The sequence below is a fragment of the Bos grunniens genome, chromosome 15 (assembly GCF_055505025.1).
Source record: "Bos grunniens cultivar Pamir isolate PY7600 chromosome 15, Bosgru_T2T1.0, whole genome shotgun sequence".
Taxonomy (NCBI): domain Eukaryota; kingdom Metazoa; phylum Chordata; class Mammalia; order Artiodactyla; family Bovidae; genus Bos; species Bos grunniens.
The window spans coordinates 46,471,352-46,486,668 of NC_141179.1; the positions used below are offsets into that span (position 1 = coordinate 46,471,352).

Genomic DNA, 15,317 nt, shown 5'->3' on the forward strand with positions numbered 1-15,317 from the left:
CATCCATTCATCAGTTGGTAAACATTGGTGCTATTTTTACTTCGTAAGTACTGTGACTAATGCTGGTATACACAGTTGTGTATAGGGTTTTATGTAGGCATAGGTATCATTGCTCTTGGGTACATATGTAAGAGTGAAAATACTGGGTCATATATTAACTCTTGGTTTAACATTTTGGGAAGTTGACAAACTGTTTTCCAAAACAGACATGTGTACCATTACAATTCCTACCAACAATGCATGGGGTTTCTAATTTCTCCACAACCTCATAAATACTTATTATTGTCTGTCCTTTTGATTATAGCCATTTCAATGTGGCAGTCATGTGCATTTTTCAAATGACTAATACTGTTAATAATCTTTTCATATGTTTATAAGTCATTTGTATATCTTCTCACTTTCAATCTTGGACGATCAAGAGACAGCAAAGTAATGAAGGAAGAGTAAAAACAAGGCGGAAAAATAGTGAAGAAGCTATCCTCAATTCCTTTCTATGAGGTAGATCTGGGTTGGAGGAAGAGAGAAGATTTCAGTTCAATTAGGGATTGTATTAGACTGTACTAAAATTTTTAAAGACTAGGATTTACTGAGAAAACTAGGAGATTCACATGATATTTCATCCAGGGTTTGTAAGAACTGAGTTTATAGAACAGACTGAAGGAGGCAGTCATGAGAAAAATAAAGTTGCTTTTTGCTTTTACCCTACTGATTCCAACTCATTCAATGAACCAGTTTTATTTGTCATAAAAAAGAAAACCACTTCTAGAAATAAAGGTGAAAATTTCATATCACAAGAAATAAAGAGATAAAGAAAGTTTGATTCAACCAGTACCTCAGGAAAGAAATTTTAAAAAAAGAAACATGGAAAACAAACCAACCATAAAATACAGTTGTCAAAATATGATCAGTCTTACCAATTCTGACAATAAATGTGATTGAGTATAATTAACTGGTAAAAATATACTATTTCACGGGGAAGTTAAAATTAATAGAAAGTAAAATCCAGCAAGAAAGCAAATAGCAACAGAAATAATTTTCAGTATACAGGGAGGAAGAAAATAACAAAAATTCATAATGGCACTTTAAAATATCATTCAGAAACAAATTAAAAAGGCAAAAGTTAGCAAAGATGGGAAAAGCGAAACCAAAACAATTAATCTGTTACATCCCATATTCTCCTCTCCCCTACTCAGTTTCTTTCCCTCCACAACAGTTTTATCAAAAACATTGTCTACTCTTGCTGTCTCCATTTACCTACCTTCAATTTATTTATTGACCCAACTTAATCTGACTTGAGCTTCCCTTGTGGCTCAGACAGTAAAGAGTCTGCCTGAAGTGAGGGAGACCCAAGTTTGATCCCTGGATCAGGAAGATCCCTTGGAGAAGGAAATGGCAGCCCACTCCAATACTCTTGTGTGGAAAATCCCATGAATGGAGGAGCCCGGCAGGGTACAGTCCATAGGGTCACAAAGAGTCAGAGATGACTGAGCAACTTCTCGTTCACTTTCACTTAATCTGACTTACTCCCCCATAGCTCCAAGAAAGCAACAATTCGCAAGGTTAGTAAAATCTTCCAAACTTGCCAAATTCAGTGGAAAATGTTTAGTGTTACCTTATTTATCCTCTCAGTAGGATTCAACATGGTAGACAAGTCCCTACTACTTGAACTAGTCTCTTCTTTTTGATTTATAAAACATAAGCATCCTATCCATCATCACCACCATGTAAAGAATCTGCAATCTCCTGCAGTGCAGGAGACCCAAGTCCTGTCCCTGGGTTGGGAAGATCCCCTGGAGAAGGAAATGGCAACTTACTCCAGTATTCTTCTCTGAGAAATCCCATGGACAGAGGAGCCTAGTGGGCTACAGTCCATGGGGTCACAAGAGTTTAACATGTGACTTAGTGACTAAACCACCACCACCACCATTCCCTACCACCTCTTCTTGGTTTTCTTATACAATCAGGTGTCTCCTTTCCCCCCATTTCTTTCTGTTGTTGATTTCTAATTTAATTCCATTGTAGTTAGAAAGCATGTTAGAAAGCTATAGGATACTATCAAATCATTCAAATGGGTGGGGGTGCTGACAATTCTGGGAGGTCAGAATAGGCTTCCTTTAAGAAGTGGCTTAAGCTGAAATCTGTCAAGCCAACTAGAAAAGAGAAATGTAGAGAAGAGCATTAATAGACAGAAGAAATGTTGTCAACAAAGGCCCCATGGGGAGTGAGAGAATATAGGGCACTTGAGCAAATGGGGAAAAAGGGGAGCCAGTGTACTTCCATAATAATGTATAAGTGGGAGAGTGGTGGAAGATGAGGCTGGAAAGATAAGCAGAATCCACACCATGGAGGGCTGTGTCAGCCATATTCCAGATTTAGGTCTTTCTTAGAGACCATTTGGAAGTCAACACTCTCATAGCATGTTATAACTTTCTTGCATGCTTGTATGCTAAGTCACTTCAGTCGTGTCCGACTCTTTGTGACACTATGGACGTAGCCTGCCAGGTTTTTCTGTCCATAGGATTCTCCAGGCAAGAATAATGGAGTGGGTTGCTGTGCCCTCCTCCAGAGGATCTTCCTAACCCAGGGATCAAACCCGCATCTCTTATGTCTCCTGCATTGGCAGGCAAGTTCTTGACCTCTAGCACCACTTGGGAAGCCCATAGCTTTCTTTGTTGTTGTTCAGTTGCTCAGTCGTGTCTGACTCTTTGCAATCCCATGGACAGCAGCACGCCATCCTCCCTGTCCTTCGCCATCTCCCGGAGCTTGCTCAAACTCAAGTCCATCGAGTCATTCATGCCATCCAACCATCTCTTTCGTACATTGTGCCAATTGCTGCTTTCTTATGTAATTGAATCTTTTCTGTTTACCTCAAAAGATTATGAACTCCATGACAGCATATGTTATGCCTGCTTTTGCTCATCATCCCTAACACATTGGGATCAGATAGGCAAGAATAAATGAGGAAGACTTATTAGTGGTCAAGGAGACAGATGATGGTAGTTTGTACCAGGATGTTGGTGATGGGCAAATAACAAGTGGATTTGAAAGTTATTTGTGAGGGGAAGTTAATTGATCATAGTGATAGATTAAATATAAATGATGAAAATTGTTGTTGTTGTTCAGTCACCAAGTTGTGTCTGACTCTTTGCCATCCCATGGACTGCAGCATGCCAGGCTTTCCTGTCCCTTGAGTTTGCGCAAGTTCATGTCCATTGAATCGGTGATGCCATCCAACCATCTCAACCTCTCTCACCCTCTTCTCCTTCTGCCTTCAATTTTTCCCAGCATCAAGGTCTTTTCCAATGAGTTAACTGTTTGTATCAGGTGGCCAAAGTATTGGAGTTTCAGCTTCAGCATTAGTCCTCACAAAGAGTATTTAGGGTTGATTTCCTTTGAAATTGACTCGTTGGATCTCCTTGCTTTCCAAGGCACTCTCAAGGGTTTTCTTTAGCACCACAGTTCAAAATCATCAGTTCTATGGCATTCCGTTTACTTTGTTGTCCAGCTCTCACATTCACACATGACTACTGGAAAGATCATAGCCTTGACTATATGGACTTTTGTCTGCAAAGTGATGTCTCTGCTTTTTAAACACACCTTCCCAACCCAGGAATTGAACCCAGGTCTCCTACATTGCAGGCAGATTCTTTATCAGCTGGGCCACCAGGGAAGCCCTTTTTAAACATATTGTCTAGGTTTGTCATAGCTTTCCTGCCAAGAAGCAAATGTCTTCTAATTTAATAAAGGCTGAAGTCACCATTCACAGTGATTTTAGAGCCCAAAAAGAGGAAATTTGTCACTTCTTCCAACTTTTCCACTTCTATTTGCCATGAAGTGATGGGACCAGATGCCATGATCTTAGTTTTTTTGATGTTGAGTTTTAAGTCAGATTTTTCACTCTCCTCTTTCACCCTCATCAAGAGGCTCTTTAGTTCCTCTTCACTTTCTGCCGTTAGAGTAGTATCATTCACATGTCTGAAGTGTTTGATATTGCTCCCAGCAATGTTGATTTCATCTTGTAACTCACCCACCCCGGCATTTTGTATGATGCACTCTGCATGTAAGTTAAATAAAGAGGGTGACAATAAATAGCCTTGTCTTACTCCTTTCTCAATCCTGAACCAGGCAGCTGTTCCATACAGGGTTCTAACTGCTGCTTATTGATCCACATGCAGGTTTCTCAGGAGACAGGTAAGATGGTTTGGTATTCCCATCTCTTTAAGAGTTTTCCACAGTTTGTTGCGATCCACACTGTCAAAGGCTTTAGTGTAGTCAATGAAGCAGAAGTAGATGTTTTTCTGGAATTCCTTTGCTTTCTCTATGATCCAGAGAATGTTGGCAATTTGATCTCTGATTCTTCTGCCTTTTCTAAACCCAGTTTGAACATCTGGAAGTTCTTGGTTCATGCAGTGCTAAAGCCTAGCTTGGTGGAACATGTCAAATTCTTTATGAAAGCATCATGTTTTTGGATACTTTGTGGAACTACTGTGAGATTTCTTTGGGAATACTAATTAATTCCACTTATTAAAACATTTTTCTCTGTTCCAGCATTAACTGTTTCTTTGGACTTAGTTTGGTATTCAGCTTACTTTCTTTTTCTGTTTTCCATAGCTTTTTTTTGCTCTGCCATTTTTATTTATCATTTGGTCATTGGACCTTCTCACATCATTAGCTGTTCTTTGAAATCATAGTTTTTCATGGCTGTCTGTGTATTTACATTGAGTTAATATATCATAATTGATGAATCAACTTATTTCCTATTTTCTATTCATTTAGATTGTTCCCAGTTTTTCCTTTTATTAATAAATACACTGCTTCAAATGTCTTTATGCCCATCTCTAATTACTAATATATATTTACAGTTGGTATTATGGGATTTCAGAGTGCATTATATACATGTGTGTGTATGTAATTGAGGCAACATTTGTTTATAACATTATATAGATAACATTGTATACTTTCATGTGTACAATATTATATTGACTTCTCTACACAATACAATGTGTTCACCTCCAAAAGTTTAGTCTCTTAGATGTTTGTACAGTCCTAAGAAGTTTTTCATCATTTCTAGGTTATCTATTTTTGGGGCATTCAGCAATTTACATAAAGTATTGATAATTTCTGATGATTCTTTTATTTTTATGGTATCTGTTATAATTTCTCCTCTTAATTCTGATTTGATATATCTGCAAGTTTTCTTTCTTCTTCTTTCTCTCTCTGTTTTTTTACGGAGTCCAGCTAAAGGTTTACCAATTTGGTTTATCTTTTCAAAGAATCAGCTCTTAGTTTCATTGATCTTTTCTGTTGTCTTTTTAGTCTCTATTTTATAATTTACTTTTGCTCTGATCTTTATTATTTTCTTCCTTATACCAATTTTAGGCAATGTTCTCATTTTTCTTGTACCTTTAAGTGTAATGTTAGGTTTTTTGAGATTTTTCTTTTTTCTTGAGGTAGACCTGTATTGCTTTGAACTTCTCTTTTAGTACTCTTTGCTGCATCCCATAAATTTTGATATGTTGTATATTCTTCTGTCTTGAGATATTTTTTTATTTATTCATTTATTTCTTCATTAATTCAATAATTGTTCAGTAGCATGTGTTTAGTCTCCACATACTTGTGATATTCTAGTTTTTTTTTTTTTCCTTGTAGTTGATTTTTAGTTTCATACCATTGTGGTCAGAAGTCTGCTTGATACAACTTCAGTCTTAATTCCATTGAAACTTGCTTTGTATACCCGCATATGGTTAATCTTTGAGAATGTTCAATTTACTTTTGAGAAGAAAGTGTATTTTGCTGCATTTTTATGAAATATTCTTATAAATCTTATAAGTCTATAAGTCCATTTTGTTTAATCTTTCCTTTAAGGCTGCTGTTCACTTTCTATCTGGATAATTTATCTATTGATGTCAGTGGAGTTTTAACATGCTGATTCCAAATAGGAAAAGGAGTACATCAAGATTGTATATTGTCACCCTGCTTATTTAACTTATATGCAGAGTACATCATGAGAAATGCTGGACTGGAAGAAGCACAAGCTGGAATCAAGATTGCCAGGAGAAATATCAATAACCTCAGATATGCAGATGACACCACCCTTATGGCAGAAAGTGAAGAGGAACTCAAAAGCCTCTTGATGAAAGTGAAAGTGGAGAGTGAAAAAGTTGGCTTAAAGTTCAACATTCAGAAAACAAAGATCATTGCATCCGGTCCCATCACTTTATGGGAAATAGATGGGCAAACAGTGGAAACAGTGTCAGACTTTATTTTGGGGGGCTCCAAAATCACTGCAGATGGTGACTGCAGCCATGAAATTAAAAGACGCTTACTCCTTGGAAGGAAAGTTATGACTAACCTAGATAGCATATTCAAAAGCAGAGACATTACTTTGCCCACAAATGTTCATCTAGTCAAGGCTATGGTTTTTCCTGTGGTCATGTATGGATGTGAGAGTTGGACTGTGAAGAAGGCTGAGCACCGAAGAATTGATGCTTTTGAACTGTGGGTGTTGGAGAAGACTCTTGAGAGTCCCTTGGACTGCAAGGAGATCCAACCAGTCCATTCTGAAGGAGATCAGCCCTAGGATTTCTTTGGAAGGAATGATGCTAAAGCTGAAACTCCAGTACTTTGGCCACCTCATGCGAAGAGTTGACTCATTGGAAAAGACTCTGATGCTGGGAGGGATTGGGGGCAGGAGGAGAAGGGGACGACAGAGGATGAGATAGCTGGATGGCATCACCGACTCCATGGACGTGAGTCTGAGTGAACTCCGGGAGTTGGTGATGGACAGGGAGGCCTCGTGTGCTGCGATTCATGGGGTTTCAAAGAGTCGGACACGACTGAGCGACTGAACTGAACTGAGCTGAAATTATTGCATTGCTGTCCATCTATCCTTTGAGGTTTAATTGTTTTATATATTTTGGTGATCTATTTTAGGTGCATATGTATTAATAACTTATGTATTCTTGATGACTTGCCCCTTTTGCCATTAAATAATGTCCATTTTGTCTCTTTTATATGTTTTTTGGCTTGAAGTCTATTTTGTTTGGTATGAGTATGACTGCATCCACTTTTGTTTAGTGGCCATTTGCTTGGAGATCATCCTCCATCCATTTACATTGAACCTGTGTTTATCTTTCAAGTTGAAGTGAGTCTTTTGGAGGAAGTATATAGTTGGGTCTTGGATTTTAATTCATCCAGCTACTCTGTGTCTTTTGTTTAGTGATTTAACCCATTTACATTCAGGGTGATGATTGATGAATGAGGAATTATACTGCCATTTTGTTTCCTGGTTGTTCTGTATCAGTTCTTTATCCCCAGGATGCCTTAAATGTTATGTCTTTGTCATTGACTTTTGACGGTTTTACTATAATATGTCTTGGAGAGGGTCTTTTGGCATTGAGATAATTAGGTCTTCTCTTAGCTTCATGGACTTGTACATCCAGTTCCTTCCCCAGACTTGAGAACTTCTCAACTATTTCTTTAAATATACTCCTTGACCCCTTCTTCCTCTCTTCTCCTATAGGATACCACTACCCTCATGTTGCCTTTCCTAACAGAGTTGGATAGGTCTTATAGAAATTCTTTTTTTTTTTTTTGGGTGTTAGTTCTAAAAGGTCTTGTAGGGGACTGGAATGCAAGAGTAGGAAGTCAAGAAAACCTGGAGTAATAGGCAAATTTGGCCTTGGAATACGGAATGAAGCAGGGCAAAGACTAATAGAGTTTTGCCAAGAAAATGCACTGGTCATAACAAACACCCTCTTCCAACAACACAAGAGAAGACTCTACTCATGGACACCACCAGATGGTCAACACCGAAATCAGATTGATTATATTCTTTGCAGCTAAAGATGGAGAAGCTCTATACAGTCAGCAAAAACAAGACCAGGAGCTGACTGTGGCTCAGACCATGATCTCCTTATTGCCAAATTCAGACTTAAATTGAAGAAAGTGGGGAAAACCACTAGACCATTCAGGTATGACCTAAATCAAATCCCTTATGATTATACAGTGGAAGTGAGAAATAGATTTAAGGGCCTAGATCTGATAGATAGAGTGTCTGATGAACTATGAAATGAGGTTCGTGACATTGTACAGGAGACAGGGATCAAGACCATTCCCATAGAAAAGAAATGCAAAAAAGCAAAATGGCTGTCTGGGGAGGCCTTACAAATAGCTGTGAAAAGAAGAGAAGTGAAAAGCAAAGGAGAAAAGGAAAGATATAAACATCTGAATGCAGAGTTCCAAAGAATAGCAAGAAGAGATAAGAAAGCCTTCCTCAGCGATCAATGCAAAGAAATAGAGGAAAACAACAGAATGGGAAAGACTAGGGATCTCTTCAAGAAAATCAGAGATACCAAAGGAACATTTCATGCAAAGATGAGCTCAATAAAGGACAGAAATGGTATGGACCTACCAGAAGCAGAAGATATTAAGAAGAGGTGGCAAGAATACACAGAAGAACTGTACAAAAAAGATCTTCATGACCCAGATAATCATGATGGTGTGATCACTGACCTAGAGCCAGACATCCTGGAATATGAAGTCAAGTGGGCCTTAGAAAGCATCACTATGAACAAAGCTAGTGGAGATGATGGAATTCCAGTTGAGCTCTTTCAAATCCTGAAAGATGATGCTGTGAAAGTGTTGCACTCAATATGCCAGCAAATTTGGAAAACTCAGCAGTGGCCACAGGACTGGAAAAGGTCAGTTTTCATTCCAATCCCAAAGAAAGGCAATGCCAAAAAATGCTCAAACTACCACACAATTACACTCATCTCACACACTAGTAAAGTAATGCTCAAAATTCTCCAAGCCAGGCTTCAGCAATATGTGAACTGTGAACTTCCTGATGTTCAAGCTGGTTTTAGAAAAGGCAGAGGAACCAGAGATCAAATTGCCAATATCCGCTGAATCATGGAAAAAGCAAGAGAGTTCCAGAAAAACATCTGTTTCTGCTTTATTGACTATGCCAAAGCCTTTGACTGTGTGGATCACAATAAACTGTGGAAAATTCTGAAAGAGATGGGAATACCAGACCACCTGATCTGCCTCTTGAGAAATCTGTATGCAGGTCAGGAAGCAACAGTTAGAACTGGACATGGAACAACAGACTGGTTCCAAATAGGAAAAAGAGTTCGTCAAGGCTGTATATTGTCACCCTGTTTATTTAACTTATATGCAGAGTACATCATGAGAAACGCTGGACTGGAAGAAACACAAGCTGGAATCAAGATTGCTGGGAGAAATATCAATAACCTCCTTACACTTAGGAATTTTTAAAAACAAAACTCAACTGAGTAAATTTTAAAGATCCCTTGGGTTTTATTCAGTGATTCATGTATGGTTCAGAGTCCAATCTAGTAGACAGAAGGTATCTCTGAAGAGCTATACAGTGAAGTAATTTTATAGACAGAAGGGAAAAGGAACAAGGAAGCTGAACTAGGCCAAAAAGCAGATAATGTTATTACAGGTCACTTTCCTTATAGGGAATGGCAAAAATTATCAGGCGGATTGCTTAACCAGTGCTGATTCCTGATTGACTGGTATTAAACTCATTTTTGTGAAAGCCAAAACTATAATTAAATCTCAGTTTGCTGTGTAGGATTAGCATGAATGAATCAATCTTGGGTCTATTGTCTTTTTTTTAACTGAGCCTGTGACAATATTCCTGCTTCTTCAAAATACCATTGACTTTCATAAGAGAGCAGTTTTCTAGTTTCCCTTTTTTGCAAATCTGGGTGCACTCCTCTTCTGTTGGCTTTGCATGCTCATCAAACCTTATTCATACATGCATACTGTAATTCACTATGGCATTGTTGTACAACCTTCCTCATCTACTTTGTTCTCTTACTCTAAATGACTTCTTGGTTTCACTGGTCAACCATATGTGAATTATTGTCTTGTCTATCAAGCATTGTATCAGAGTTCTATCTAAGAAACAGAACTGTTATTTTGTTATGGAATATGGAATTTATTATTTTATAGGCATTTGATCTCATGAAGCGATATGACTATTTCCTCTATGATTAGCAATGGATCTAAGTCATGGGAACAGGCACTTGGGGAGGTAAGAGGAACATGACATGGGGGAGGATAATAATAAACTGAAATCCATCAGGATGAGCTAAAGACTGTTTTGGTCTTTTACAGCCTCCAATCATCCAATTACCTGACTTTGATAATTCAAATAATCTGCAAAGGAAGCTGGTGCCCTTGGTTATAATAAAAAAACTCCTTCCTGGCCCATGAGTTAGAGAAGATGAAGGAAGGGAGCTGGATGAGAGCTGATGGAGTTGTCAACTGAACCACTGCCCCACATCTACAAGGTGAGTCAGTGATAACATCTGTAAGTTACAATAGTGTCCCTAATCAACTTCCTACATGGAAGAATAATAAAAGGGATATAGCTACTGCTTCCACTCTGCCTTCTAAATCTCACACAAAATATCTCTGTGGTCTATACTAAACTTGAACTATTAATACACAGGGAAGGAAGTTCTAGAAAATGTAGTTTCAATTTAACTAAGTAGACACAGGACAACCCCATTACAAATCTTGAGTTCCAGGTCCATAAAACTACGGTGACCGCATAATTTGCTTTTAAAATATGGCACTTTAGAGAGTGAAAGGTGATGGGGCAAATGCTAAAACCCTCATGCAATCCAGGCCATCTATTTCAGAACATATACTCTAAACCTGCAAATTACCTATTTTATACTGAACCTTTTAAAGTATTTCCTCCAAGTTCAGTTTCTGATGTTAGTCAAGTTTACTCTTAGCATCATGCTAAATTGTATTAGCATGAGAGGCACATTTCTGTGTCAACCAAAATTTCTTTCCTGGCCTTTAGAATTTTTTGTCATGATCAGTTCAGTCAGTCGTATCCAAATCTTTGTGACTCCATGGACTGCAGCACGCCAGGCCTCCCTGTCCATCACCAACTTCTGGAGTTTACTCAAACTCATGTCCATTGAGTCAGTGATGCCATCTAACCATCTCATCCTCTGTCGTCCCCTTCTCCTCTTACCTTCAATCTTTCCCAGCATCAGGGCCTTTTCAAATGAGTCAATTCTTCGCATCAGGTGGCCAAGTGTTGGAGTTTCAGTTTCAGCTTCAGTCCTTCCAATGAACATTCAGGACTGATTTCCTTTAGGATGAACTGATTGGATCTCCTTGCAATCCAAGGGACTCTCAAGAGTCTTCTCCAATATCACAGTTCAAAAGCATCAATTCAAAAGCATCAGTTTGTCAAGATGGTCTCTATAATAATGAGCTTTAAATATATTGTTTTCCTATTATCCTGTTTTCCATTTATTTCTATTTCTCCCCCCATGGAATTGTCTCAGTTTAAGTGAGTCTTTGTCTTTAAATCAATATATGGGCTTAGTGTATCTACAAATGGCCTTGTAGTTTAATTTGGAGGCACCATAATTTCTGGAGTTTATCTAAATTGCATCAATCCATTTGGTGATTAAAAGCCTATTTTTTTTCAAATTCACATTTGAAAGTTTTTAATTATATTTTGATCTCAGAGTAGCACCCAGTTCTAAAAAATTTTTCAGAACAGAGATCAAGGATTGGAAATCCTTAAGTTCAGTAGATCTTTCCTTTGCTAAACAAGATTGTCCTCTCTTTCTCTTCAAAAAGTTCTCATTGATGAGTCAATATTCTATTGAATATTGACTTTTCACTCATATTCAATTTCCATTCTCAGGAAAAGGGGAGAAACTTTAAAAGGAAATAAAAGCCAGATAGGAAAGCATAGATTCATGGTTGAATGCTAGAAAGTTTATCTCAAATGACTGTTTTATGTTTATAGTGATCATTTAAGAAATATGGATACCTAAAAACTTGGATAAAAATTCAAAAAGAGAAGGAAACCAAATCAGGAAAAGACTGATGTAAGATGAGCCGTGGTCCGAAATAGAAAACAGTTGAATCTGTGTCTCATGCATGTGTTAAAAGAAATGCTTAATAGTTGTGATACACAGGCTTAGTCACTCCACGCATGTGGGATCTTGCTGGATGAGGGAAAAACGCCTGTACCCTTAACTGGCAGGCAGATTCTTTACCACTGACCATCAGTGAAGCCCAACGAGGCAAATTTTATTTGGGCAAAATGAGGTCTGCAGCTGGGAGACAACATTTCAGATAGCTCTGAGATAGTGCTCTGAGGAGATGAGGGGTAGAGCTAGGATATACAGGAGTTTTGTAGCAAAGGGCAGGCAGTGGGACACAGCAAGGCGTTACTTTTAATTAAAGAAACCAAATATGTCAAATTAAGGAATTTGGTACTTTTCTAAGCAGGGGAAGATGTAAGTGTCTAGGATTACGGAAATCATTCCTCTAATATGCACCTCCTGTCAGATCAGCAACGGCATAAGATTATCACAGGAGTGCAAACTCTACTGTGAACTATGCGTGTGTGGAATCAAGGTCAAGTGCTCCTTATGAGAATCTAATGTCTGAGAATCTGAGGTGGAGCCGAGGCAGTGATGCTAGGTCTGGAGAGTGGTGGAAAACACAGATTATCATTAGCAGTGAGGTTTGACTGCACAGAGATTATAATAAATCAATCATTTGCAGACTCAAATCAAAACCCTCTCAGTGAGTGACAAGTGACAATTAAGCTGCATCTGGTGGAAGGTTCTACAGTGGCAAGTGAGTTGACATACTTCAATTGTACAGCTGTATATAGAGGCAGGCTTTAAGTCAGAATCCAGAATAATTGTTCAAAGTATACATTTCGAATATGTGGTTTCTACTTTTAAGAGTTTTTTGAAACGTTTGCCTTGCTGCAATTTGTTTTTTTTTAAAGATTTCTGATCTATAGAGCAAGCTAAAAACAGAACGATAAGTGTCATGGGAACGACCTCCTGTCTGGAACAGTCTCCTCCTCAAGGCAGCAGGCCTCAGCTGAGCAGGAAGCACTGGCCAACACCCACTGTCTTTTTGATAGCATTCTTGACTTCCTGGTTCCTCAGACAGTAGATGAATGGATTTAGCATGGGCGTGAGGACTGCATACACAGCTGAGATTAGTTTGTTGGAGTTAAATGAAGCAATAGCTCTGGGCCGAACATACATGAAAATCATGGCTGTGTAATAAATTATGACTACCGTGAGGTGGGATGCACAGGTGGAGAAGGCCTTCTTCCTTCCCTGGGTGGAGGGTATACGCAGAATGGTGGAAACAATGTAGACATAGGAGAGGATGGTAGTGGTGAGAGGGAAGACAAGAATGACAATAGCCAAAGCAAAGTCCACTAGCTCAGCTGTGGACATGTCTTTGCAGGCCAGTTTGAGGATTGGTGAGATGTCACAGAAAAAGTGGTTCATGACATTGGAGCCACAGAAAGTGACATGTGAAATAAAAGAGACCTTGATCACAGTGATCATGAAACCAGTCATATAGGAAAAAACCACCAGCTGTACACAATGACCTGTGGTCATGATGACTGGGTATCTGAGAGGGTGGCAGATGGCCACATAGCGGTCATAGGCCATGGCTGCCAGAAGTACACACTCCGTGCAGGCAAGCGAGATAAAGAAGTACAGCTGTGTCATGCAGCCTGTGAAGGAGATGCGCCGTCTCTGCAGGAGGAATCCATCCAGCATCTTGGGGACGGTGACAGAGACATACCAGACCTCCAGGAAGGACAGGCTACTCAGGAAATAGTACATGGGCTTATGGAGGGAGCCAGTGACCCAGACAGTGAGCATGATGGCAAGATTCTCTATTACCACCAGCAAGTAAACCACAAGGAAGAGGGAGAAGAGCAGGACCTGCAGCCAGGGGGCGGTGGGGAAGCCCACCAGGATGAACTCACTCACCAGAGTGATGTTTCTCCCCAGCATGACTAAGAGCTCTGAGAGGCAGGAATTCATCACAAATAATGAAGGTGACTATGACATTGGAGAGGAGACCAGTATGTTAGCAAATCAGTCTTTCCTGAGAATGAGACTCATAAAATAACCTCTGTCAGTATGAAGTAATCTTCCAATGGGAAGCATACATTTCCATCAAAAAAACGTGGTGTGTTTGTTATGAAAAACTCCTGGAATCAAAGTGCATTCCCATCCCTTACTCTCACCCACCTGATGAAATATTTGAATGTCACTCCCCATGTCATCCCTTACTCCTTTGTCCGTGAACATGGACCAGTGGTCTCTCACTTGCTGGTTTCAAATCTCAAGTTAATTACAAAGCCACAGCACAAAGACATTTTTACTGCCTGGAAAAAAATGTTTAGGATAACGTCAGAAAAAGCTCCAGGGTTTAATATTGGGGTGATCTATTGCCTGTAGTCCTTTGATCCACCACCGTTTCTTTGGATTAGAGTCTGTGGAAAATTAAAAAAATGATAACTCTTGGACAATCCATTAATGACTCTCCATTGCTCTTAGATAAAAGTTCTTCGTATTCTGACCCCTACGTATTTCTCCAGCCTCTCTCTTGGCACCCTCTAAATTGTTTCCATGCTTGAGATATACTCAAATAGTTCTGCTCCTCAAGCACACTGTAATCACTCTTGTGTTTTACATGCACTCATCCCTCTTCCTTTTATGCCTTTTCCCCATTTTTATCTGTTGATTTAAGATTCCATCTAGGAGATAACCCCACCAAAGCAGAGTGAAATACTTCAGCAAAATTTTCTTCCAATGCACAACCTTCTCATGCATTGAGATTTCTCTCCTTTACACTGTATCTTTCAAAACTCAGGGAGATATTGGTCAAAGGGTTTAATATTCTGGTTATATGATTAATAAGCTCTGGGATTCTATTGTACAGCATGGTAACTACTGTTACTAATGCTGTATTATATACTTGCAAGTTGCTAAAAGAATAGATCTTATATGTTCTCATCACACACAAAGAAATCAAAATTATGTTACATAATAGAGGTGTTAACTAACCTTATTGTGGAAAGTTTTTCATAATATATATGTGTATGAAGTCATCATATTATACTGTTTAATCTTACACAATGTTATAAGTTGATTATATCTCAAAAAAACTGGGAAAAAAAGACTGTCCTTCAAGACTATGAACCTAATACCTGGAATAGTGACTGGAAAACATAAATATTATCAAATATGTATTAACAAGTGAATTAATCCCTTTAAGCTGGTGGCAAGAGGCACGTACCTATCAGGCTACATGTCTTTGGACATATGTCCATCTTGCATACTGAGGGTATGTGCTGTGCTTAATCACTCAGCTGTGTCCAGCTCATTGTGACCCCATGGACTGTAGCCCACCAGGCTCCTCTGTCCATGGGGATTCTCCAGGCAAGAATACTGGAGTGGGTTGCCATG

At 38.9% G+C, this 15,317-nt stretch overlaps 1 protein-coding gene across 1 annotated transcript; it reads right to left on the minus strand.

Moving 5' to 3' along the window:
* Positions 1-10,878: 10,878 nt before the first annotated feature.
* LOC147357850 (olfactory receptor 6B9-like) lies at positions 10,879-14,003 on the minus strand. Its single transcript, XM_086340362.1, has one exon. It carries the CDS (start codon positions 13,884-13,886, stop codon positions 12,912-12,914), a length of 975 nt encoding a protein of 324 aa, XP_086196488.1. The 5' UTR covers positions 13,887-14,003; the 3' UTR covers positions 10,879-12,911.
* Positions 14,004-15,317: the final 1,314 nt, after the last annotated feature.

What these genes read in the sequence shown, in the direction of transcription:
- LOC147357850 (XM_086340362.1), bottom strand. Translation starts at nt 13,886, where the DNA reads ATGAATTCCTGCCTCTCAGAGCTCTTAGTCATGCTGGGGAGAAACATC.